The sequence below is a fragment of the Falco peregrinus genome, chromosome 4 (assembly GCF_023634155.1).
Source record: "Falco peregrinus isolate bFalPer1 chromosome 4, bFalPer1.pri, whole genome shotgun sequence".
Classification (NCBI taxonomy): Eukaryota; Metazoa; Chordata; class Aves; order Falconiformes; family Falconidae; genus Falco; species Falco peregrinus.
This window is the reverse complement of record NC_073724.1, coordinates 46,217,348-46,245,052: the sequence shown is the minus strand read 5'-3', so window position 1 is coordinate 46,245,052 and position 27,705 is coordinate 46,217,348. Positions and strand designations below refer to the sequence as shown.

The window sequence follows — 27,705 nt, the reverse complement described above, 5'->3', positions numbered from 1 at the left end:
CAGAGCAGATGGATTTTCACCCCTTCCAGGTATATTCCAATAAGAAAACCAGGCTGTTCACTGAAAGTGCTGCACAGCTTCATCCAGCCTTTCTCTTAGACATGCATTGTTTTGGTAAACCCGTAAGTAAGGCAACTCCTCAAAAACAGAGGCTTCAGAAAAGGTCCTGCACTGCTAAAAGCTTGTTTGGTGAGTATGAGTGTCTGACCACTCCATGCAGGGTGAAAGTTTCCCTCCTCCTTCTTCCAGCTCCCTTAGGAGCCTGAGGAAGAGAAGACCCTCTCTCCTACCTCCTGTGGAGAGCAGCATGAAGGAAGTGGGTTGCAGAGGTTGTGTGCAGTCAGCTCCTGCTGTTTTCCAGCACATCCCTGAAGGGAACTTTCTTGTCTGCCAGCAGTGCAGTAGGCATTCAGTGGCCAGCCCTGGAGGGACAGCAGGACTGCTGACCGATGCTCCAACAGTCCAGCTGTGCTAGCTAGCCTCCTTCTAGGAAGGGCAGGGGCTATATAACATCCTTAAACCCACAGTAGGCAGCTCCATTGTGGGGTTTCAGCCACCAGCCCATCCATCCCCAGCTCACGCAAAGCTCCAGCAGCTGCATCAAACCTTTTGTTCACTCATGTTTAATGGCTGCCATTCTAAAGTCCTTCCTTGCTGAAGAAACAGGGTAGAGGAAGAACCAGACTCAGAAATCCTTGATTCAGAGCACCACCAACTAACTTCACTGGAAAGATACTTGGCATCAGTGAATTAGGATCTTTGGTGGGGACCAGTGTAGAGTCACATCCCCTACGTCCAACCTACTTGCCAAGGCACTGCATATTAATGCTTTTCTTTACATACCCACGCACACAAAGTACAAGTAACATCTATACAGTCTTCTTCCATATTTCTCTGGAAAATGTGCAACCCCCCGAAAAAAAAACCCACCCCAAACAACTTGTTCACCTATCTTAACAGCTACACATTCTTTGTAAGTAAGAGCAGTTGACAGGAGAAAGTCAGACCTACTATCTGCTTAGGAAGCATTTTCAGAAGTAATGTACCTTCACCTACTACGGTGTTTGTCAGAGTTACAGAGTACTTGCTTACTGATTTCAGCTGAGCTAGACCGAGGCTGCATACCCCTCAAAAATCCCACCATGCAAATATAGGTAAACACTTAAAAGTATTTACCACAGTCTTTGTAGCCGTTCAACCACTAGGCAATGAAATAATATGAAGTGCAAAAAACCCGAAAAGTTGACAAAGACAAAAAAAGTGAAAGACATGAAAAATAACTACCTACCTGTTCTCGATTTAAAATCACACTAATTCAAGGGGGCCGGAATAAGAGCTGTGTGGGATTAAGTGACTCAAAAACAGAGTTGAAATAATTTCTATAGGACTGGGCCAGCCTTACCACTGTTCCTAGCCCACACCACAGCAGCTCTAGTTTCCTGTTTACCTGCTTTATCAGAGGAAGGAGTTGTCCTGTCAACACTTCTGTGTATCTTTAAAAAACCAGCCAAATAACCAGGCAAGCAAATATATATGAGCTACTGCACTCCCAGAAAACCAGTCTTGATACAAGATATCATATTGCACGTATTTGACAATTTTATTGAGCTAAAATAGCAAATTCCCTGCCTCACACCACCCAACATCAACTCTCCTAATGGACTCAGCAGTGAGACTGAAAAATGCCAGGGAAAATAATCACGTTCCATCTTTTCCTTATAGAAAAGAAGCATCTGCACCATGAAACCTCAAGGATGCTAGTATTAAAAACCTATCCAGATCCTACCTATCGAGCAGGAAAAAAGCATCCTCCCTATCACTGTTAGGCCAGGGAGCAGCAAGCATTCATATACATTTCATAATCCTTTTGCACATCTGATGGAGAACTGCCAGCACTGTTTTTAGGAGCTGCAGGTAGCTGCTAGCCAGTTAAAGTCCGTGTGAGGTAGGTCTTGCCTGGACCTTCTCTCCACTGAGGAATCTTTGCTAGCAAAGGCAGTTACTGTTCTTTGCTTTTACCAGTCTTTTCAGCTCGTGGGCAGCGTGCCTGCTGGTATGTCTGTATGATTTCCACTCAGAAACCAACTGCTTGAGAGTATGGGCTTTGCTTCAGGTTCCTGCTGCTAGTGAAAGCCCCCTTGGGTGGCCAGGCAAGGGGACTCAGACCTTGGAGAACAGGCTGGTGCTGTGCTAGCCCTGCCAGACACTGTGAGGGAGCCAACTCCAGTGCAGAGCTGCCCCTGCCCCACGGGTGCTGCTCCACCATGTCCTCACAGAGGAGAAGGGGTTTGCTAAGCAGCTGGGATGTGGGGCACAGAGAGGTCTTTCTGGGACACAGGGGACCCAAAAGCTGCAGATCTGCTCACGGATGCTCTATAGAGCTGACTGCATCCAGACACACAACCTCTGGTTCCATTCTGCAGCCCAACTTTTATCATCCAGTGTCAGGTGGTCCTCTGCTATGTGATGCTCCTGTGCTATATGGTCCTGCACTAAGCCAGAAGGCCCAGTGCTGGCTGTATCACTGGAGTAATTCAGGCCGGTTGTGTGAAAGTCTGTGCATAATGGAAACAGGCCAATTTCCCCCTCACTCTTCACTTTTCTTCAGAAAACACAAGTCACAAAGGGACAAACTGCTCTCTGCTCTTTTGCTCGTGTACTTTCATTATGAAAAATGGGCTGGTGGCATGCACAGCTTTCACAGCGGGGGAGGGACATGCCCAACCACAGGGCATATGTTTTTGGCTGTTGTTCCCTTGCCGCTCTGGGGGACTGCAGAGCTAGCCTGGCTGCCCGGGGGGCTGCTAGGACTGTTCTGCCTGTTCAGAAACATCTCCTTTGGTCTGCAGGCATGCCCTCGCAATAATATACAGCTTTATTTTATTGAAATGGATTCAATTGCTCTTCTTTGTCCACCCTTCGATGAGACACACACACACAAAGAAAACCAACAGTGATCCCCTACCTACCCATACCCATTTAAAGACAGCAACACATTAAGTCACATTGTGTGAATTTGAGCTAGTGATGTTTTGTAACTTCCCCCAGCTGCCGCCCTCATGCATATAGCTGTTGCACAAGCCAACTACAAATGTCCCCAGAGTGCACTCATAATATAAGCACTAGTCTACCCACGTCACTATCACCCAGACAATAGGACGCAGGGACACAAAAACAGAGGCACAGACCTGGCACTGCACAGCCGTTGGCTTTTCTTGCAGCCCATCCCTTTCTTTTGTCTGTACATGGTCTATTTAGGTTGGAAGCTCTCAGAGGCAAGTACCTTAGCCAAGATTTTTTAAAAAGTGATTAGCAAAGTTGGGTTGTGATACTGAGAGGGTGGTGTGCTGCGGAGCACACAGCTAGTGCTAGCAAAGGAAGAAAGAGTCCCAGCTGCATTTCTGTTATGTGGACAACCAACTTGGAAGCACCACCTTTCCCCCTACAGGTTTTCTGCTAAGTAACCTTTAGGCACTGTAAGTCTCCAGGTGAATGGAAGGACCTGATAAACCATCATTGAAATTTCTATAGTGGGCCTCTTCCAATAACAAGATGATTCATTTTTTCATGGTTTCTAAACTGTTTGATGGTACGTGTTATTCCAACAGATGGAGGCACTTGCAGAAGAAAGCAAAGAAGAAATGAAGGCCTTTAGTATTATTGCAACTTACTGAGATGAAAAGGGATTTTTGAGAACGGTTTGGCTTTTCCTTGCATGAAAGACTGAGGGTGAAAGTAATGTGAAACCCTTAGAGGAATCATCCCTCGCCAGCCTGATGTGCAGAGTCTTCCTCGCTTCTGCCGTGGGATGGGGAACGCTGGCCCCTCATGGCCTCTGCTGACTCTCCTCCCAGAAGCTGCTCTAAGTCTGTGGGCAAAGGGTGGACAGGGCAGGGGAGAGGATAAGCGGATCAGGTGCACTTAACACCACCAGCCCTTTGGGATTCCCTAAGAAAGACCTCAGGCCAGCCAAGGGGGCATTTGATGATTTCCTTCAGAACAGCTATAGGCCACGGGCTTTCCTTGAACCTTACAGGTGGGATGGGATCACCTTAGATCAGGATCTGAGGATGTCCTTAACTGTGGTTGATCAAAGGTGCACCTGCCACCCCCATCCCACCCCTGCCTCTGCTAGCTTTGCCAGGTGGCAAAAGGAAATTTCCATTCCTAAAAAGGTGCTTCCTGGGCCAGCAACTTTTTAAGCTTCTGCCCAAATACTGCTCAGCAATATTATTCTCTTTCTGCTTCTCAGCATCCTGCCTGTTGATACAAGGATGCCAAAAAAGTATTTGGGAAAACCACATATCCAATGCAGGATAATCGCATTTAATGCCCAGCTTAACCTTGGACATCTCAGGCCCACTGGAACTAAATCCATGTAACCTTTTCATTTTGCACCATTTTCAGGCACCTGGTCCATTAGTGAATTTTTCAGAGCTATGTAGATTAAAACAATTAAATGAGAAAAACAGAAAGAAGCAGTCAAAAGAAGAAAAACCTAATTTTTCAGCAGACGTACACAGTAGGTCAAATGGCCTAAGGGAAATATTTAATTTAAGAGTCATACTATTTCTACCAAGTTTCCTAACCAAAAGTATTTTCATCAGGAGCACTACTCTTGATCTGGTTACTGCTAATGATTTTCCCCATGGACTTAGCTCATAAAAACATAAATTGCTTTATGAATCATAGAATCATAGAAGTTGGAGAAGAAAATGATGGGTTAGGTCATCTTGCCCTTCTCCCTGACAGTGCAGTATTATTTCTTTTTATGAAAAAAAATTGAAAATAAGCATTTATTCAGAACTGAAGAATAAAAATGAGAAGTTCAGAAGAGATTTTTAAAATACATAATGAAAGCAGTGGAAGAGCAGCCAGATTCTTAAGTACTTTGGCTCTCTCTACAAGCCATGACAATATGATGAGAAATATCATCTGGATAGTCACAGCCAGAAACTCAACAGCAAAAAAAGGACAATGGTGTAAATCTTGCTCATGAGTAAGTATCACAATTGTAAATGCAAATCTGGTAGTTACATAGGCAAATACGCTGCTAGGCAAAGACCGGGCCATCACAGTAACCACATCCAGACGTACAATGGGACATGCAAGAACCCGAAGTCTGCAGGCCTTTGTGCAGAGTGAAGGTGGCACGTGTGATAATACACGCTGTGTTAGCGTCACCTATCATGACATCTCCACACACCCTAGTAAGCCAAAAAGTCTCTGCTTTGCATTTTTCCTTTTGGAGCCTTTGGCTGGAGTATTTTTCTGTTTTCCAAAAATTATTTAAAATCCTGCTTTGTATTACTTTTTGAAGCTTTTTCCCCAGGTATGCCCAGATAGGAGGCTGTCATTTTGCCTTTAAAAAAACTTCACTTCGAGAACTCGTCTAATTCTGGCTCAGACATTTCTCTTGATCTGACATTCTCTGAAGACAAAATAAAATGGTTCTGTTATTTCTGAGGTTAATCAGTCTTAGAGGTTTTTTAAAAAGGTCTTTCTATATCCTGTAAAGTTCACTAAAAATCATCCTGGTGTGAAGTTCTGACTCTTGTCTCAGACGGCCTCCATCCTCAGAAATGACACTACCTTCCAGCATTTTTTACAGGGAATGCAGGCACTCACTAGAATTCATACTGTCTCAGAACCATTATAGAGTAAATGAATCAAAACCTGTTGCTGGAGTTAGTGTCGGACTTCAGCATGTTTTTTATAGGTCTCTCTAAGACAGCAGTATCTAATTTTGTTCCCATTACTATCTTCCACAGATTTCTTTTGAATTGGGATATCTTAGAAAATACATCTCAGTATTTCTGTAATTCATTCAGCTCAAGTGAGTGAGTAAGTCATGGATCTGTAAGTATGAACGTTCCCAAATATTGATTACTGAAACTAGAAACACTCTAATCGATTCTAGTCTCAATACAAAAAGGCCAATATCATGTTAAATCCCTTCAGTACACAGCACGCATGTTTTGATACGTCTAACTGCAAATCCTGTATGTGAGTTTGCGCAGGTAACAGCTCTGCAATCTATTTTTATACAGGCTACACATGTAACTGATTTAATTGAACTGATGCAAAATAGGATACACCCACCTAGTGAGAGTGTAGAAAAATAAATGTACAGCCCAAACCGGCCAGAACTGTCTCAGAATGGAGAATGCACTTCTTTTCCTTCACAGCCTGCAGTGTATCTCATCAGGCCAATCCATATCTCAGTCCAAGGCATAAAGAGGAAAAGAGATACCAGACTGATTGCAACAGCCGCTGTGATTCAGAAACCCTTGGTGGGAAGTCAAACTGAAGGACTTTGCAGCCCACTTAAAAATGAAAGGAGCATAATCCCTTCTACGCTGCCTCACGAATGACTTAGTGATAAAAGGAGCTGTGCATTCCTACTGAGGGGGATGTCTGACCTCTCCTCCTGACACGCATAAAGCCTCCTCCACTATGCAACTGATTTGCCTACAACAAAGTGAAATTATTTACAAGGAAGCTTTTACATACATTTGAGTTGGAAAGATATGTATGTTACTTTAGTATGTATTATATCTCTACTTCCTTTTTAAAATGTAGAATCTTATTAAATATTAACTATTATACCAACTGAAGAATTGATTTAAAACAGTAGATATGCCTGCAAGATGATTTTGTTTCTTACCATTCTAGCAGACTCACATTAAAAACCCTAAAGCTTATTTGTTGTCTGCAAACTATGAACATGCCCAGGTAATTGCATATGCAAATCTGGAACTTGCATATACAAATATCTTTTTTTTTTATGTGCACAGCTGTCTGGTTTACCAGGGACATTTTTATTTTTCAGGGACAAATCAACCACAATTAAAAAAAAAAAAAAAAATTCAAGCTAAATAAGAAGCCTTACCCGGACAGCAGTATTTGTTTTAAAGTCTGGCCTCAAATCCAAAAAATATAGGTCAGATTTTTTCACTAAATGCATGCAGCATCGTTATGCAACTCAGACAAATGCAGGCTCAAGAAGAAACTGCACAGGCAAGACATGAGTTTTCTAAGCTATTTTAGTTGAAGTTTCAAAGTATAAGAAACCCAGAGCTGCAAGTCTCATTCTCTAGTGGGTGTTTGAATCCTGCTGCTCTCTTCTCCCCAGACGATTCCACTTAAGCAACAGCCAGGACTTCTGCCAAGCATGCAGGAGCAGTGCAAGAAACTAACCACAAACCTCAATTTACATCAGGGCATTTTGATAAAAATATGAAAATGCCCCAATTGGGCTAGTGACTGAGGTTAATGATTGCCTCTGGTAACAGGCAGCGCATGTGCTGCAGAAGCATCTGTACCTGCAGATCTGTTCCACCCTTGCTTCACCCTACAGACAAAACAGCCTGCCCTTGCCACCCAAACAGAACAACCGCCTGTGTGAAAGCTGCGGGTATTCTTCTGGAGATATCAAAACTGTTCAGCTCCTCCTTGTACTTAATTCTGATAAAAAGAAAGGGGAAAAAATAGGAAAGATTGGCTGTCTGTGAAAATGGGTGCTCCTAAGCTATACAACAGCACAAGGTACTCCATATGAACTCCGCAAGGCAGCACCCAGGTGTCCTCTTTCAGGCATTTATTTATTTTTGCAGTGTGACTGAGCTTGAAAAGTTAGATCAATGACATATTGGTTTCCAATGCTTTAAAATCCTCTTAACATCCGAAGGGCAAGACTAGCAAGAAATGATGTGTAACGTATACACTGCCCACCTTTTACCAGCATCCCTTCTGTCAGCTTTTGGGTATGATCCAAGTCATCCCTGGGTAGATACTTGAAATGCAATGCAAGTCATATTCTCAACCAGCTGGACACCCATGAAAAGTAAGGCTTTGGGAAGACATAATTAAAAACATTCATAGGACAACCTTGGATTAAAACATACCCACTGCTCCACATGCATTGGTTATTGCTGCATTTCATGAGGCTGGTGATGAATCCCTGTACTAAACCATCAACTTGGCCTTCTGCAAGTGCTGTCATTAGTTCACTTACTTCTGGGTTCGCGAGGTCCGTCCACTGTTATCTTGATGGCTCTGTGGTATGTGGCTACTTGTGGCGGATTTGTGAAGACCGTGATAGTCAGCGTGAAGCTTTTTCCTGCAACAGGAAAAAAATGTTATTGAGCATATGTATGTGCTGAGAAAAGGTGTACTCCTCATTTCAGATGGTGCTCAAACACACCAAATGGCAATCAAACACTTTAGCTGTCTGTATCTGAAGAGACGTACGTGCTCAGAGCGGGGTATATAACCTCACAACTGCCTATTGCTGGATGCATTCCCTCTGTGGCAACTGCTCAAAGCTTTCAGGGAAAAAAAATTAATTTATATTTAAATGATCTACATTTTGTTTGTAAAAAAAAAAGGAGGTTACCCATAACAGTTAGAGTTTATCTGATCTACATGACTACTGGTAGGTTATCTGTACTTTCTAAAAGGTGTTAGTTCAGAGAGGGCTAGAAATTGTGGCTAACTCTTCCAAAACTGCCACAGGAGTCTGATGCACAGAGCTTGTTTAAATTAAAGAGAACTGGGTGCTCAGATCCCCTAGGCAGATCATAAAATCCCGCGCTTTGTGGTTGAAGCTAGCATTAGATCAATTCCATATTGCAAACCAGAACCCTTTAAAAATAATCTGCTACTGCAATGCCAAGAAACAAGGGAATGGAAAAAATAAAAAAATCCCTACAGCTTGTCCACAGGGAATTAAAACTTTTTATGAAGACATAGCAGAGCATTATGCTTAGTTTCTCCATTATTCAGTAAGAAAACTGTGAAGGCCTTTTCAAAATTTACATGCATGCCATGGCTCTAAGTTGGGAAAAGCACTCATTTTGTTGGATGCTGGGGAGGGTTTTGTATCCTCTCGTGACTGCAATGCCTTCAGATCCTGCCACCCCTGGATTTGCTTTTGGCCAATGCCAGTATTTACTTCAGGCATTTTTTAAATAACAAAAGTAACATTCTGCATCTTTGATAAGAACAAATATATGCATTTGTTATGGCTTTGGCCTGGACAACAATAAAAATGGTGCCTGTCAGCAGGTTTAGCATAGTTATCTCAGCATCATGAAGGACTCAGATACTGACAGGAATCTTTGTTATCAGTAAGAGACATCAAAGGACATCACCCCGAGTTAGATAACCAGGAACTGTTGAAAGAAAATTGAGGTTCTCCTCCTTTGGGTACATGCTGTGTGAGCTTTCCCATACAAATCTGCCTGCTTCATTTTACCACTTGGCTCCAGCCCTTCTAACTGCTGCGTTTCTTGTCTTCTAAGGCTTCCCATTTTTATTGTTTGCTTCATTTATCTACATAAATAATGTTAAATTAAAATATAAATGTAAATATAAGTGCCTGCCTCCAACAGCAATATTCCCCCCTCCTTATGCACTCTCACTTGCAATTCAATACTTCTCTTAATGCAGTTCCTACTTTGGTGCTAATGGTCTGCAACAACATCACAGCACGCGCACACACATAGCTGTTACTGGAAACTGGCCTCATCACATCCCTGTGAATTAGAGAGGTATTCTCCCCACTCTACAGATGAGGAACTGTGGGGAGATAAAGTGTCTTGGCCACGATTTCACAGGAAGCCTGTGGCCAGCGATGCTAACTACTTTGGCTCCTGCAACTAAATCCGAGTGTAATCCTGAATCACAGCCCTGACAAAGCAGAAGCTGAAACGCAAGCCTCACAAATGCCAGGCCAGTCTCTTCCCACCTCCACATCCTCACTAGAAAGCAGTCCCTGAGATCGAAAGAATTGCAGCAGAAGAAAAAGTCATTTCAGATTCCTATCTCAGGGCCTTTATCCCTCAACTCTTGGGTCCTGCATCTATCCAGACCAAGGATGGCTGTGTTCTTGACATTCTTTAAATACCAACTTTTATAGTAAAGCTTTACAGCTTTATTACTCTTTCTTTGCCAGCACAACAGATCTTTCTATGAGGCATCAGTAATGAAGTTCAATAAAGTTCCTTCCAAAAAACTTTGTCACCCACAGCAGTAGACTTAAGAAATATCAGAGGCGCACCTGTAGATCTTCCTTCTTTCCAAGAATAGTTTCCCTGTATCTTTATAAACAACACCCATTTCACTAAGACTGAAGGAGACTTTGAAAATAATACTTTATTCTCTTTACTAATCTGCAGTGTTTCCATCTTACTTCCCATTTGGGTTTTTTGGGTTTTTTTGACAACTGCTCATGCATTAGGTAGGGTGCTCCTGCTGTTCTGCTAGAATATGTAGTCAATTTACTTCTTTAGAAGGCTCTTGTGGATTTTCCAGACAGAAAAGAAACACAGAAAAAAAAATTATAACAATAGTGAAATGTAGTAAAATGGGGCCACATTACCAGTCTACAAGGCCAGGATAAAGAAGAAGAAGGAGGTGAAGTTACTTTCAAAATTTTCTACAGAACAGACTAGGTCTCAGAGCCTATATAAGGTTGTGACACAAGCTGGCAAAAGCAGGAAGATACTTAGCTTACTTCTTGTTGACAGAAGACTATTCATTAACCACATACTGGTTAACCACAGGACTATATAACCATAAACCTATGTGTCACTCATTGCTGCTTACCGATAATTCCGGCTGTGTTTTTTCTCTGGTTATTCTGTTTCATTTACATTTAGCTTTATTAAGTGGTTTTATCACTTTTATTCATAGCTTCTACGTTATTCATCGTTTACATGTCTGCTTGACAAAGGTAGATTTAGATTGGAGGTATTGTTAGTGAAATCTGTATTTTATGGGTATTCCTGCTTTGGGATGACAGCAGGCCTATAAATGTCTACTCCTTGCTTTTATGTATTATGATACAACCATGATACAGATTTTTATTACCAACATACACTTGCACAATACACTTAGACACAAGCCTGTGCAGATACACACACATACATATGCAACACACAGCAGACTAAAACAGTGGAAATAATTCCAGATTAGTCAATGGAAGCTGTGTTCGGACTCCCTAGCACTGGAGCCTGTATCAGATGCCGTGATTTCTGATGCCTAAGTGTACCTCCTAACTATCAGTAGAAGACCTATACTGAGCACTTAGTGTCTCTGCTCCGCTCAGAAAGGGGTGGGTGCCACCAAAACTGAGTCAGACAGCCTAAGTGATGGACTGACCTCTCTAGTGACCATAGAGAGGGGCCAAACACCCCAAGAAGGCATTCTGAAACACTGGTTTGGTTTGGATGTCTCCTGTAGTCATGATGACAATTTGATGACATCCTAGCAGTCACAGCAAGTGAGCATGCAGCGCTCCATTAGCTAACATCAAATTCTAAGACCCTCTGGGATAAACAGTCCCATAAATCTGCAGAAAACCATACACAAATTGGTTCGGGTCTATGATACATGCCTCAGTATACTGAAGCCAATCGCTACTGCGTCATCATGGGAGTCTTTGCTGATGGTGGAAAGGCTGACAGGTGATGTCAGCATCAAGCTGTGCCTCGCTAGGGTGCAAGAGTCACTTCAGAGACTGTTGCTCTCTCTGTAACTATCCCTGGCAGTGCCTAATATTAGGCACATAGCACCTCCTGAGCGCAAGGATTACATTCTCCAGATGTGGGACAGGGCACTGCCTTTGGAAACCCTTCCCACAGACATCAAGCATGTCCTCATATGCGTAAGGGCAGAGCACAAGACTCACTGCTTCCATTGAGTCTTCCCTCACAACTAGGGTAGGAAAAACTGCTTGGTAATATTTATTTTTGCAAGGGCATTAAGGTCAGAACCCTCCTAGAAAAAGTAGTGGGAACAGTAGCATGTCTGGTCAAAATACAATACTGACTTTTGAAATGATACACAGAGACTCTTGATGGGTTTGCTAGACATCCTACTATCAAAAGTGCCCTGAAGAGTCACTGCTGATTTGACAGCTGAAGTCAGATGTATTAAACCAGTTGTCCCCAGTTCATGACTTCACGAGATTGCTCATGAGATCCCCTGATGCTGTGCAAAGCTGCAAGAACTTTAGAGGAAGCACAAAGTGCCTGCTCAGCAATACTGTCCATGGACCAGCAAAAGGTGCAGGTCAGCCTCCAAGACCCGAGCATCTGAAGGTGTTGTGCCAATGCTCTACACTGGAATACAGGACGTTAAAGTCTGGATTCAGTCTGCATCCCATCTGTCAGAGGCTGGAAGCAAAATGAGCGGGGAGGTCACATCTAGCATGATGAGAGGTTATTTAAGTGGTCCCCCAGAAAGTACTGAAGGGCTCTAGAGGGAGCAATAGGCTTGTAAGCTACAGCCCCTGGGAATGTTTGAGAGGAACCAAGGCGGAAAAAATGAATCCCAAGTGACAACATGGTCACATGAAGTTCCTGTGTGCTGCTTTAGTCATCCCTGAGTGGTGTCATGACCAGATGGGTCTGGGGGTGGGAAGACACACTTAAAATGTAAGTGGCTGCATGGGCAGATGCAAAGGGAAATGAGAACAGACACGCTTTAGGGAAGAGAGGCCACATCTTGAACCTATCACTTCATTTTAATCCACCTCTTTCTCAGGCAAAAAGACATCGATTCCACTGATGAAGGTTCATCCAAATGAGAACAGAAAAAAATGGAGTTAAAGCTTCAGAAGTTTGCCCGGGGGGGGGGAGGAGGGGGAAGCAAAGCCAACAGATGATGGGTTACAATTACTGTCTTTTGGTTTGGGGATTTATTCTGATGATCACAGATATGTCATTAGAGTTGTTTGGGTTTTTTTAAATTGTTACAGTAAATTATTAGATAAAAAGAAGAAGAAAAAAGGGAAAGGAGCCAAGAATGCTTGTGCTGACAAGGACAAAAGGTATAGATGGAAAAATATGAAATGTAATACACAAATGCAATACAAATTATATTACAGGCATTTCTATTATATTAGTGACAGACTTCCAGGTTCTAGCAAGGAAGATTATGATACTTTTTTTTTTCATCCAGCTTCTACTTTTTAGTGCTTATGTACTTACTTTTATTAAACCATGCTAAATGATCAATTTTATACATCTTTACAATTTCTCACAACATCTTCCTGGGTATCTGCCAAAGTGAAGATGTCTACTGCATTTTAATAATATATCTGACTGTATCTCTGGGCAGGTTGTAATATGCACACGCTCACATATTCATTCTCAAATGTCAACTATTATACACTGGGGCCAAATTTTGCCATTCTTATCACATAAGCCCCTGAACATTCCAAATGTGATCAATAGGGCCAACATAATTTGACCTTGCATTAGCTAGCTGCTGCTCCTCATATGAATTAAATATTTTTGTAAGTGTTCAAGTTGCATATCCAATTGCAAAAAACCTGCACAAGTCCAAATTCATTGCTCAGATGGTGACTTTTTTCTCCTACTCACAGTGACAGTTTCATGCAATCAGAATATAACTTTGCCTTTTCTGTTTGGTCCAGTGGCTATTTCATCAGAAAAAAAAACCACAGCTGAAGTAAGTGGCATCAAAAAATAACATAATTTGTTTACCATCAGCACCACAGATACCGCTGAATTTAAATATGAGAAAAAATCTGTTACTCACCTCATCTGATACCATGCTGTAAATGGTTTACAAATTCTGACTGCCACAAACCAAGGGTCCAAACAGATAAATGTCAGCATGGGCTTATGTCAGCATACTGGGGTGATTGCCCAAAAAAATTCAAGAACTGCCCATGCAAATCAGTTGCATGGGCAACAGATCTGTTTGTGTATTTATATGGAAGTTTTGCAGGTGTAAGTATATGTCGAGCCAGAGATTTGGGAAATACACCCACTTGCCTCCTGCCAAACCAGCCTGGGTCAGCATAAAGGTATACTTCTGAACATTTCTGTTGAGTGTCTCACTCCAGGAAGTTCTTATATCTGTGTTTACATAGCATCTACTTACTCAGAATGAAATCTCCATCACATTAAATCAATAGCTGTTTTGTTCTGGATTTATATGGGGCCAGGTTGTCATGCAAACAGCCAAAAGCAGCCCTGCTGCAAACTTAGACCCAGCTATGAGCTATTGAATTGTCTTTGCAATAAGTTGTGGAAAAGCAACTCACTGCTGTGGGAGCACAGCTGGCACTGGCTTCTCCCCTTCCTTTTCCTTCCCAGCTCTCTGCAGCAAGATCTTAACCAAGATGTGCACTCGACTATCTTTTCCTCCCTACCCATTCTCCAAGTTCTTGTTCAGCTAACAAGTCAAATGCTGCGGTGGAGAGCAGCAGAGCCACTTGCATCTCCTGCTGCAGTTCTGGGGATTCCCAGAGCTAGAAGGCTAGAAGAAGGTTGTGTCTGGGGTGGAATCATTTCAAGGCATTATTTCGGTGAAGCATATGTACATTTAACCTAGGGCAACACAGGAACTATATTAAGCAACCAAAATTACATAACTGAAGTCAAGTAACATTAATAGAGATGCTGTCAACCTAAGTAGACACTAAAATTGAATTTTACCTTAAGCTCATTATCTGGGTGATAAGGATAGTCCCTGACACTCTTCTGGAAATTGTCCCTGACAATCTTCCTATTTTACAAGTCAAAAACGTAACCCTAAGTCTGCAAGCCATGGACATGAAATATTTAAGCAAACAGATGCAGAAGCTGGTTCTATAGTCAGTGTAACTTACAGCTGTTAAAACAAAGCTGACTCAGGCCCTCAGCAGCTATTCCAGCAGACACATCCTGGTGATGCACAGCGATGTTTTGTACATGCCCCTTGTCATCAGGTATACCAGCCATGCTACACCAAGTTTCCCTTTGCACTGGAGAATGCTCATGCAGGTAGCAGTCCTAAAGTTGCTTTCCCACCCCCTTTGCTGTGCTACTACAGTGGCACCAACATTCAAATCCCTTTAGTCGGAAAAAAAGAACATCTTCCTATGTTCAGAAACAAAAAATACCAGCCCCCGCCATCCCAGAAACATGTCACCGTCAGTCCAAAAATCACATATTTGCTTGAATGCTGCTTTCTATCCATTACTGTACCAGCTAACACCTTCAGTATTTGATCTGAATCCCTCAGATGAGTGATTCTCTATTGCACAAGCAGGGATTGCTCACATTCTCAAGCACTGCAAGGGTGGGACTCAGCTCACTAAAACAGCCACAATTTTTCTCTCTCTTTTTGGTCAGATGTTTACATTTTAATTTGACAAGAGTGTGTGCAGCCAGTTTCACTTCTGCACTGATGAGTGGTTTCACTTCCCAGTCCCATGTGCTGTCATGATGATACCGTCCACTGTCTCCTCCAGACTTGCAAGGGCCTCTGTGCTAATCCCTTCCCTGACAGCCTGACAATGTGTGTAGAAGTGCAGCCGCCACTGTTGCTGCTGCCCCACTGTTTGCCTCTGAGGCACCTGATGGCCTTTCTCTGCTTAAGCAACTTGGATTTGAAATGCACTCATTTGAAAGGTTCATATCTAAAATGATCAGCACAAGGCATCAGTCTCAATTGGATTCCTCTGGGTTCTTTCCCTCAAGTTACTACTTCTACTAACTTCATGTAATTTTTGCTGTGAATGTGCTTCAGCAGTGATGCCAGAAAACCACGGTTTATTCTGTTTAGAGAAAAAAAACAACCTGTGGCAGTTGCGTAGCAGGAGATACCAGGTGCATGTACTAAATGGTCATGGCCATTTATCAGGGAGCAAGCTGCAGCAGAAGACAGGAAGGAGAATAACTGTGATCTTATGGGAAAGGACATAAATTAACTAACTGAGGAGAAAAAGCATAGGGTCAAGAGATTTGGGCTGGAGGGTGGCAAGAAAAAGGTCTCTGAAGACAGGGTGTCCTTAGACAGTCAGTTTAGGATGACACCCAGTAGTTAACATAGACATTAGCCACTTTTGTATGCCAACATCAACAATCCACAAACACACAAAACCACCAGGAATACCCCTATATTGTGATGTTGTTTAATTTCAGCAGAGATATTATCAAGCTGTGGTAGGAATATAGCTGACAGGAACATTATTTATATTCTAGTATCCTCAGGTCCAAGTCCTGTGTAAATATCACCAAAAAATTTGGGTTTTGTGAGGGAGGTGGCACATCTATGTGTGTGTGTCAGTCTGTGCACCAGAGTTACAACAGTGTTTGACAATATTTAAATAAAAAGTTGTTTTCCATTCTGCTCTGAAAGACAACCCAAGTAACCTGCTTTAACTGAATTTTGGGGGGTGGGATGCATTCTTAGACTGAAAGCCTGCAGATCAAGTTTGCAATATGGATTAAAGCATTAAAAGACTAGAATGGGGGGGGGGGGGGGGGGGGGGGGGGCGACCTTTTAATGGAAAAGCCAAGCAGCCTCTAACTATAAGTGGAGTTGCTGCAGTAACCAATATAAAATTCTTATGAACTTGGGTGGAGACAATAATTACAGCGCAGGAAGAACAAGATGCTATGGGGTGTCTGGCCTCTGCAGCAAAGTGGCTGTACAAGGAGATTACAGTTTGAGTGGTAAAATGCAATGCTTATTGTTAAAATATTTTTAAGACTTGAAATGTATATAAGCAATTTATACAAACCTACATGTCAATGATGTTTGAAGACAGATTTTGAGAGGGTGGAATTATTTTTTCCCCAAAGATGACTCTAATGGAAATCTCTGATGCTCCTATGAGTGGGCTACCCCAAAACCTCTGCTTTCAAGCTGTGACCTACTTACTACATATTAAGGAATTTTGATTTTTTTTTTTTCCCAGTGCAATATCATTTTAGTCTTAAATGAAGTGCTTCTCTATGTTGGAGCTTGGGCTGAAATGTTTAGAAATTATTTAACCTCCACAAAGTGCACCCAGCTCTAGAGTAGAACAAAGAAACGATCATTCAGCAGACTGCTGTGTCACTGCTGAGCGACTCAGAGAAAGGGAAAAACAGCAACAGAAACACGAAATAGAACAGTTCAAACCAAAATTACTTAAATGCAAAGCTACCATCTTCTCACAGAAAATGCCTTGGGATCCTTAAGCCTAATAATAGTCCTTAACCCAGCTATAATTTCAAACCATTAATAAGCTTTTTGAGGTAGAAATTATCACCTGCACTTTACGGGCGATGAGAGAGACATGAAAAAGTTAAGGCCCAGATTCACAAGAGGATTTAGCTGCCTGAAGTGGGATTCAGGTTTGATTTAAATGCTTAAGTCCAAAATTACACCCCTCACTCCTCCCCCCTCCCCATCCAGGTGGTGCCTAGCAGCAGCTGCAGTGGGTATCTGAGGGGGCTTCCCCTGCCAAACAGCCCCATGTCTTCGTGGCCACAAGCTCGGCCTCTTGGAAGGAGCATCTCAGCGTGGTCAGTTGGCTCTGACCCACAGCCTCAGCCCTCCTCTGCCCCTTCTCCTCATGGAGGTTTGGTTGGGGGGCTGCTGCCTGGGGCTCACCCACTGATGGCCTCTCATGGTGGCCCCTGCTCCTGCTTTCAGCATTAGGGCATTTTCCCAGGGAAGGCCCCTGCTTCATAGGACATGCCTCAGACATATGCTTTGTGCTCCCCAAAGGGCACCATAGCCAGATGGCTGCAGTGGGGTGGCAGAGTCCTCAGCAGTGGTGGCCCCAGTGGCTGGAGGTCCTCTGGGAGAAGAGGTCCTTCAGGCAGAAAGGTGGTGCCTGCGTGATATTCAGGGCTGGTGGCTGCAGCATTTGGGGTGAGGGGAGCACCTCATGCCACCCTCTTCTCCAAGGACTACTTCTGTGTTTGAACCCATCATTTCTTCACCCCTCAAAGCTGTGTTCTCATCCGTTGCTTAATCATCAGACCAGGAAAACCTTGGTGTAATGGGTGCCGTTGGTTTTGGCAGATCCTATTCTGAAGCACCTTCATTTCATCGTGCATTGTCCTGTGAACCTAAAAAAAGCCCTTTAAGACCCGGATTTTGTCTCAGTCCCTCTCTCTTTTCCCAGCCCTGGCTTTCATTTGGGACCAGCCCAATCCTGGCTACCTGTCCAGCCAGGTGCTGGCACACCACAGTGCTCTGGCATGGTGCAGGAGCTGGGAACAAACATGCTCCTTGCCTTACAGAGCGACGAAGATAATGACCTCTCAGCATGGCTGCAGGCAGAGGCACCAGGTACAGGGAACAAGGAAGGTGTGGGTTCACTGGAAGAGCAACACACTGCTCTGAATATGAAAGGCAAGGAACACTTCTATGATCATCAGGGCCATTTTAGCAAGTGAGGGACTTCCACCTGCAGTAGCCTAAAGCAGGTGAATACCAACAGACAACCTGACAAGTCACTTCTTCAGCAGCTAGCTGAGCGTGGGAGTGTGCACTGGGACTGCTTACCCTGAGTTCATTTTCTTAGAGGCAGGACTCCTCCATGCTGTCATTACACTAATGCAATGCACATTGATTTCAGAGCTCAGAAGAGGTCTGGGGTCACTCGATGGATATCCATGCAGTCAGTGATGGGGGAGATAACACTGCCATTACGAACTTGGAACCTGCCAAGTTCCACCAGAGACAACTTTCAAATGTAGAGCAACCTCTGCGGCCTTAGAGTTGTGGTGCATAAAGTCTAGCCTGTGGAAACTTTGTGACCTTGCCAAAGCATTTCCCTCAGTTCCTCCCTGAACTTCAGGGAACTGATGTGCATACACACTGCTCCATGCACCGCCCCACTGAAGAGCTCTTATGGCATCAAGCCTTCAAAGCAGCTGCTTCCCTCTTCCTCGCCTTGGTCTCCAGAACCTCCTCCCTCTCCCCCGCACCCTGCCCACTCCCCAGCACCACACAGCAAGTAGCTCCCCATCCTCTGGGGGAAGTAGAAAAGGGTGGAAAGAATCTAAGATAGTTCCTACCAGAACACTTTGAAGCCAAAAGCTGCTCCTGTGATAAAGACTCACATAGGAATCCCAACCTGTGCTGAGAGGCAGCAGCTCTGAAAGGGGATGGGCAGGGATAGCATCAATAGAGGCAGGAAGACAAGAGACAGATTGATGCAGGGCAGAGATGAAGGGAATGACGACGATTTGAAGTGGCTAAGAAAACTGTGTTGAAATAATATGCTGGGAAAAGCAGTAGAGAAGTAGGATAGGAGCAAGAGGGGTGGAGAGTCATACAGCATTAAGGTAATAGAAAAAAATGTATATTTTTTTACTGCTGCTAAAGGGTTTTTAGAAGGGAACAGAGACTGATTCAGACTGATGAGGGTTTATGCACATGACTGCTGGAAAAGACTCTCCTGACAGCACTTGTAAGCCACTGATCTGCAGTATCCTCACTTCTGCTAACCCTGAGTGAGCTGACAGGAACTGCATGCCATGGGACAGTCACCTGAAGTTCACTAGCCAGCCTGGGAGCCAGGGTCCTAATTCAACTCTCAGCATGACTTTATTTTGATGACAAAAGAGCAGCTGTTATTTGACTTGTAATACAGGTATATATATTGATATATAAGTACATAGGTACACACAAAAATGAATACTTTTTGCCAGAACTCAAGAAGCCTCTGAAGGAGAGCACACCAGAATAAAAAGGAAAACAACATGGGGTGGGTGGGTGGTGGTGTGTGTGCAAAAAAAAGCTGAAGGGCAAACAGATCTCTTGAAAGTATGTAACCTTTTCATCTAGGGAGGTACTTTGTTTTCCCTGAGCAGTATCCTGGTAAACCCAACTCCTTTTGTCATGGCAATAAAAAAAAAAGAAAAAAAAAAAAAGAAAACGCTCAGAGGATAGTGTCTGCCTCATCCTCGTTGTTAGCCTGAGTTTCAAAAATGTACAAGCAGAGCTCTGCAGAACCAAAAAATAGATTTATTGTTATTGGACTGAGGGCAGTGGTTCAGCACTTGGCATGGCCACTGTTTACAGCAGTAATGCTCCCGGAGACAGGAAGTTCTCCAAATCGCTCTGCCATTATTTTTCTCCTGTTGATGCTTTCTGATCGCGAGTTTTTTCGCCTAGACAAAATTTTAAGTAACCCAGCAGAGAGTGTTCGGGAGCTGGCAAAGCCAGCCGCAGTCATGCTCAGCCTCACGGACCACATGATGTTTTTCGAGTCAAACCCCGGCGCAGAGCTGCATCATATGTATACTTTCTTACACAATCAGCAATTCATGCAAACCCGGCTGCACGTAGCGAGTGCTCGGGCAGCACTGGTGTAATGAGAAAGACTTGTCCCCTCCCCTCCTCCTGCCGCTATGTCCCTGCCAAAGGCCAGCACCGAATCAGCCGCCGTCTCAAAAGGGCTGGGTTTGCTGATCGATCTAACGATCTAACGCCGACCCCAGCTATTTGGCTTGAAATAGGCATTGGCTCCTCCATACTGGCGCGGGGAGTCTGCATGCTGACTACTCCCGTGGCTACTCGGTTTGCACAGAACTCTCGAAACTGATGACACAACTAAAGCAACCCTAAGTCACTTAAAAATAAAATCACTGCTTCTGGCCTCTGTCTTTTAGAAAAATTGACCATTCGGACTGGACTGGAGGGAGAAGAGTCCTGTGGCAAATGCGGGCAGCAGGACTGGCAGCAGCAGCCCCGGGCAAGCAGCATTCCAGATGCCCAGCTTTCCCAGGCTGAGGGCCGTGCCAGCCCTGCCCTGCCCGGCGTGACAGAAGGGCTGCAGGAGGGCTCAGAGGAGCTGCCCGTTCCTGTACGGCCAAACCGCCCTCCCACTGGCTGCAGCATCCTGCTAGCGCTGCATACTTATCAATCCAAAGTGCAAATAAGCGGTTGTTTTTAAACTCTAGCAATCGATTCGTTGGGTTTTTTTCCAGTTCTGATTGCTGTTGGATTTCTTCTATTTTCATCCTGTCTGGCAAGCGTGGCTCATTGTTACTCCAGTATCTGATACCACGTCCCCTGAAGCATTCCAATGGCTTGGACCAGGACCCGGCCGGCTGCTTAATACTGATTTTACGATCCTGTTGAATAGCATCCTCCTCTGTTTTGCACATACTTTTATAATTTTGAACTCGTTTAAGTAAAAAATATAACCATTTTTAACAAAGTGCTCAAATAAGGCAACCACAAGCTGAAGCTGCACAGAAGGAGCAAAATTCTGACTTCAGAAGACCAATAAAAATAATTGGACTCAGAATCCAGGCCTGGGATTTAAGTGTTTTTGAGATTCCAACTTAAACTGAATTTTCTTCCCCAAAATTACACCCAGAAGGAAGAGTCCTGATGGCAGAAACTTCTGATTATGCTTGGTAATCTCTCTCTCTCATGTTCTCCTACCAGCTACACCTGTGAAAAAGGAGTACTTCCTTCGGTCTTTGGAAACTGAAAACTACCGCAAAGGTTATTCGTGGTTGTAACCCTGATAGCTAGTAGGAAATACGTACACAGGCTTAATTTTCAGCCCTTTCCAAGACACAGGTTTTAAAAAGACCTTGCTGGAAAACTCTCATGAAGTTCCAGCTCCAGCTCTCAGCTTTAGATTGAGATCTTCTGCAGCAAGCCAAGTCACTTCCCCATTAGCTACTATTATGATAACCTATTAATAATAATTTTCATCTGGAAAACATGTTTATTTGTTGGGGATTTTTTAGTGTTACACTCTACCAAGAAGATAGTTACTGGATTAATGATTCCATGAGGAAAATATGTAATGCTTACTGAGCCATGAAGCTTTCCCTCTCCAAAATAACTATTTATTTTTAATTTTATCCAATGAACTTCTATGGTGTCAGGCTTTTTGCACCAGATTTATTTCATCATAGTAACCTAAACTAGTTTGTTATACATTAAGAAAACAGGGTACTTTGCAGTAGTAGCATTTTGAAGTTTGAAGTGTTTATGAATGGATGGAGAAAAATAAAGATTTTTTTTTTAACTAGGTAATGAGGCAAGGGGGGCTGAGATTGGCTGAAGTTTTAAACTACATTTTTCTTTCAGAAATTAGTTGGGCTTACAAGCCAGATGGGCAGGTTTTCCCAGTAGCATTCTCAAACTAGGGTGAGGAATAGTAACTTTGGAGCACAGCCAACTCCAATGTAAATCTGTTTTGTTCGGGAAAGTGAGCCAAATTGTTTTTATACAACATCTCTATGTTTCAAGTGACCTGCAATGTTCTCAGCTCCCATTCTGGGTGTCAAGAAAATCAAGTGCTTTTCTTCTTTTTTTTTTTTTTTTTTGTAATTCTGAATGACAGGCACAGGCAGAGCAACACGGGGCAGCTGCTTGCTGTTAGATTTGAAACAAACGCTGGAACAGAGTTCAGTTCTTTAAGTTTTGGCCAATATTTGGTTGGTGCGCCTGCTCTGACCAACAGGCAGGCTCAGACCTCCAACCAGGGGGAATCGCCCTAACTGTCTCACAGTCAGTGTGAGAGACTGGTTAAGAGCCCTTATTCACTGAGATGAAAATGTGGACAACAGTCTTACATTTGAAACAGCCACCAGACTGTCATGCTACATTTCATTTAAACCCCACAGAAGAAAATTTAAACTATTTATTAAGAATGTCAAGCATGACAATTTCCTACTGTCTTAGAAGGGAGAGAGTGGTGGCTTGCCATTGGTTCGGCAAGGCTTTTAGTGGGGATGGTTACACCCAGACGAACCCCGATGCACAGGGAACTGTCTCCGGTTGAAGTTGTTCCTTACTCTCCGGCAGGGATTTTAAACCACCCGAGGTGCACAAAGAGCGGCCATTCTGACCGTACCCAACATGAACTTTCAATTGCTGTTCACATAATACTCCTGTCATCGCTTTATCAGCGCTGGCAACTGAACTTACTCAAACTCAAATATTACACAGCACACAAAGTTTCGGTTAATTTTCCTCTAGCAAAGTATCAAAGGAAGCAATGCCCTTTGAAGCAGCTACCTTATGCTTTAGGCTTTATACAAATTCAACAGAACAGCACCTCAGAAATCCCATAGCAAATGCATACAATCCCCACCTTTGGAAAACAATCCCCTGTTCGAGGAGTAAACAAAAGCATACGTTAGTCACTCGCTCCAAAGATGGACAACCAATGGAAGTGATGAGATTTAACCTCGAAGACTGACTAATAGCATGCAGCGTTCCCAAATCACTCCATTGCTTAAAGGATCCCAAGCACCTGAATATCATATGACGTACAAGGTTTATGTCTGTGTGCAAGTGACGGGCTACTAGCAACTGCTTAGAGCAGGGTAAGGGGCTCAACAATGCTCCCTGCCAAGCTTTTCTGTATGAATAGGGACTGTTCTCTCTCAGCTGCTGGATTTTGACCTTGAAACTCACACAGTTCACTGTTATGATTTCTAGCTTCATTACCATGGCCAGGAACTGAACTACAGGTTTGTTTTTATTAGCTTCTCCGCCACTTTGCCAGCTATTCATTTGAATCTTCTAAACAGTCATCTCTGAATCATAATGCAAATTCCATTTACTGAAAAGGTGGTACCTTTAATATAACAAATGAACATGTTTAATGACTGATACTTTTAGACATTACAGCATCTCTCATGTTTTCAGTAAATGGATATAATTTTCTCTGCATTACCCTATTATTATTCTTTGCTAGCATTACGAAGCTACATTCTCAGCTGCGGGTGTTTTCCACCAAGTGCATTCTGAAGACAGCCCAAACAACATGATTTAAAAGACATCTCCCTCTGTATCCTCAGCTAAAAATGCTGCAGGATACAGAGGGACTGGACTGGTATTTTATTCTTAAAATGTATTTACTGCTTGCACATATGTTTCAATAGGACAATGCTCTTCCACAATTGCTGACCATATTTATACTGGAAAAATATCTACAGATGCATGTCACTTCAAAGGTGAATAAAGGCTGTTGTGTATAATCAGGATAACTGCCTCAGTCTGAAGCCTGACCCATCTCCCATTTGGAATGAAACATTTTGAGAGCAAGCTAGCAGAAGTGGATCACCTTTTTAACTCTCCTGAAGCACGCTTATAACTCCATTTGTAAAAGCTGTGCATGCAGCCACGCATCAGGACGTGGCTCAGATGCTCACATGAGGAGAGAGGGAGCGGAAAAACATTGAGGAAGGGACAGTGACCCCTGAGTACTCAGTCTGGTTCAGAGAAACACCATCGCACAATTGCTCGAATGGGTAGTATGCAGAAACCTACAGTAGACACTCTAATTTTGATTTGTGAGTGTCACAGCACTGAATCGTCCCTAAATAGCACTGCTGTGCTATGTAACACCATAATGTTACATTTCAATTTTACTTAAAGATATGAATGAAACGGAAGAAAAATATGTAAGTAAATATCATACGAAGTCACATGGAAGATGTCACAGTATTTCATTCTTGACCTTAAAAGAGAAAGGCTGATCTTTTTTCTGAACTTCTGAGCAACAGCTCACCAGCTTCTCTTCTGTGGGTTTGTCTGACACCCCCCTCCAACAGCCCACACAAAAGGATCCCTCTCACAGAAACGAGGGCAGTAATGTAAGAGAGGTGCTTAAAATTTTCTTGTAATGGAAAGGTAAATGTGATTGCTTGCAGTCTGTGGGGTTTGAGATTATGGACCACAGCCAAAGACTGAAGTTGTGAAGGGTCCTTCTGTTGATTTTATGGGCTTTTGGGTCACATTTTATATACCTGCCCACTCACATGCGGCATGAGCTGCACGTGTCAGGTACTATTTGCAGCTTCCTAACAGGTTTTATATAGTTCTAGTCTAAGACAACTTTGACTCTTATTTGCTATTTATACTCATAAGGCCTTTTTATTTACGTACTAGTAATTAATGTTTCTCACAGAGATACAGCGCGTCAGATATTAAGCTCATCTGTTCTTTTCTGGTCTAGCCTATCCACTTTGCAGGAGCACATTAAATAACAGAACAACTGCATATTGTTCTACATCTATTTCGGAGAAGCAAAGGTCAGAAAAAGTGCCCTGTGCCTTCATCAGGTCATGATGAACCCAGAAAAGTTTTAGATCTCTGCAGGAATTGCCTGTAATTTTAGATTGAGTCACTCTGTTACAGACACCTGCTTTAGAAGAAAGTGCCTGGGAGCCCCAAGATGGTCATGAGTCTTTACACAAGCTGAGAATTCCTATTTTAAATTGAAAATATGCTATTTAAACACAAACATGGGCAATATTGTGCTGTTCTAAATTTGACAGTGCGGCTTCCAGAGTCAAAATGTGACTTGCCGTCCTTGTGTTTTGTTTTGATTGGGTTTTCTTCAGATGAGATTTCACCATTTAAAAATTGCAGTAACATGGAGGATGGGCTAGAATAAAACAAGGAAAAATGTATAGCTAAATCCGTGCCTTTGGAATCGGCCTATGCCAGATCTTGCAGCATTCCATGCTGCAGAGACCTTGATAGATGCTGTCTTCAAAATCCCTCCACATAACCAGAACTTGACATAACAGGTGAACGTGACTGAAGTGCAGTTGAGAACAAACACATACCTCTTCCACTTCTACCCACGAATCTGAGGTCGTTGAACCTTGCTACTTGATTTTTCATGGCGGCTGTGGCATTTCTGAGTTCTGCAGAGTAGTTTTCATCATTTCCAGCCATCACCGTTACCAGCGTCCCATCGGGCACATCTCCCAAGGCCACCACCTACAAAATCAAGGAGCAGAAGCCTCAGCTTCCTTGCACAACATTTAATTTGGGGCACAGAAGATCAACAAGTAACATGATAAAATAGGAAAAAGCAGCAACAGCAAAAATCTATGTAACCTAAGAAGCTCTTTGGTGAAAACAGGAATTGCTTCCATTCCTATTTTGCAGAGCTATAGAAAAGTTTTTGCATTGATGCATCTCTGAAACACACAGCAGAATATGTACTCTGACACAAACAATATGTGAAATAAGCTTTCCAAAATATACTTCTGTAACTATCAATTAATAAATTCAAGTAGCAGGAACCAATGCTGGTCTGATTTACATCAGTGACTTTACTTTTAAGCTACAATAGAGTCAGCACAGTGATGGAAATGTAAAATTCCAGGGAAAACAAAACTAAGCCAACCATCTCATGGACACGCAGGGTCAGAGTCCCCACCACTGCACCAGTTCCCTGTCTTTTGCTCCCATGGCTCTGAACAGAGTTGCCCAAGCATAAATTCAGAGTAATTTGGAAAATGGAAAATTTGGAAAAAATGGAAAAGCAGTCAGGCCTCAGTCGAATGTTTAATCACAATTTACTGAACAATTTATTTTTTTCCTTTAGAAGCGTGAAAGCAAATTATTGACTTAAGACATCACCCACAACCTGATGGATGGAAATCGCAATCTGAACTAATGAAATCTGCGATCGCTCAAAAGCTTTCACCTGGTCCGAAATGTTTGTACTGTAGCACCTTGGTGCTAGCACCTATGAAACAAATATTTAGGAACACTGGATGCACTGCATTTTTGACGCAATGTGCTGAGAAATTTACAGATTTATAAACTTAAATTTTCTGACTTGTATCTATAATGGTCACATTGGATAAACGATGAAAAATTTAATTTTATCTTATCTTCTTGAGCAGGACTGAATTCTCAAAACAATTTCATCATGCTACAATTGAATGGATAGGATATCTGATGCATGTCTTGATTTACTCTGGCAAAAGTAAGAGCTTGAATTAGGTCCCCTGTCATACTTTTTTTAGATCCTGTTGCTGCTCCCCCAGTGAAGTCTACAGTAATGACCTCAGGACTACTACCAAAAAAAAAAAGAAAAAAAGAGAGAAAAAAATTCTCGCTAGCCTGTATTTCCCCTTTTACACATTCTAAGAGGAAGCAGTCCTGCATCATGTCCTCTGAGCTGCAGCTCGATATTTTTCCTTCCTCTTAGCATTTTCTAGCTTATGTCCATGCAGTTATAATTAGCTGAAACTTGCCACGGCCCAGTCTTATTTCTATTAGTTTCTAATCACACTTGTTCTTCCCAAACAGGATCAGCAGCTCCTTTACTTGATCTGTGCTGATGCTTATTCCCCAAACCATTGCTACCTTCCACAATACGAGAGAGAGGTCTTGGGTCTCAGGTATTTCATAGCTTTTCCTTCTACAGGAGGCTGCATTTCTCACTTCAGTACTCTCCCATTTGTTACCGATAACCCTTATTTTCACTTCCACATGCAAAATTAAAATCACTCTGTCAAAATTCCCTCTGTATGTATCAATTTCAACTTCCTCTTTCCCATTCCTCTGCAGCCCAGGCTTTTGGGTTTTTGTTCCCCTCTGTGTGCCGTAATGCATTTCTGTGGCCTGTGCTACATTCAGCGTTGCGCTTTTCAGATTTCCCTGATCTTGGCATAAATTAGTCCCTGCTTGAAGTGTTTAAGCTAGGAAATCTTCTCCTCATACAGCATTGTGTCATGAGGCATGCTGGCTCACAAGACCAGCAACTGTGAACCCAATGCACTCACCCACTTCTTAAAAAGTTACCGTAAAACCTTAATGCATGCACATAAATTAAAGGCACAAGAAAGGGAAAGGGGAAAATCGGGGCATTACCCTCACCTCCCTGCGATGCAAACATTTGCATGTTCGTTTAAGGAAATGCATCCTAGCATTTTAAGGGATGAAAAACCTTCGTGAATCCAGGGTCAGTTGTCTCTTACAGGACAAATATTTTAAATTACCGTTTTCAAATTACACTGGAGGCAGCCTCAGCGATAAGACACATGAAGAAAATACTAGAAACAAGTATAAAAATTACACAGCCCAGAAAAGAAACTAGAGTTAAAAGTCACAGACAATAGAAACAGAAATACAAACATTTACATTAGAAAAAAGACTAAACAGATAAGT

The 27,705-nt window shown here is 42.8% G+C and overlaps 1 protein-coding gene across 8 annotated transcripts in view; it reads right to left on the bottom strand.

The window, feature by feature from the left end:
• RUNX1 (RUNX family transcription factor 1) overlaps nucleotides 1-27,705 on the bottom strand; it is a 176,341-nt gene that overhangs the window by 46,037 nt on the left and 102,599 nt on the right. For all 8 annotated transcript variants that reach the window (XM_055803116.1, XM_013299007.3, XM_027786334.2 and 5 more), the window contains 2 exons: nucleotides 25,362-25,518; nucleotides 8,018-8,122 (listed from right to left, as the gene is read on the bottom strand). In XM_055803116.1, coding sequence (XP_055659091.1) covers nucleotides 8,018-8,122; nucleotides 25,362-25,518 — 262 coding nt within the window. The remainder of the gene's footprint in view (nucleotides 1-8,017; nucleotides 8,123-25,361; nucleotides 25,519-27,705) is intronic.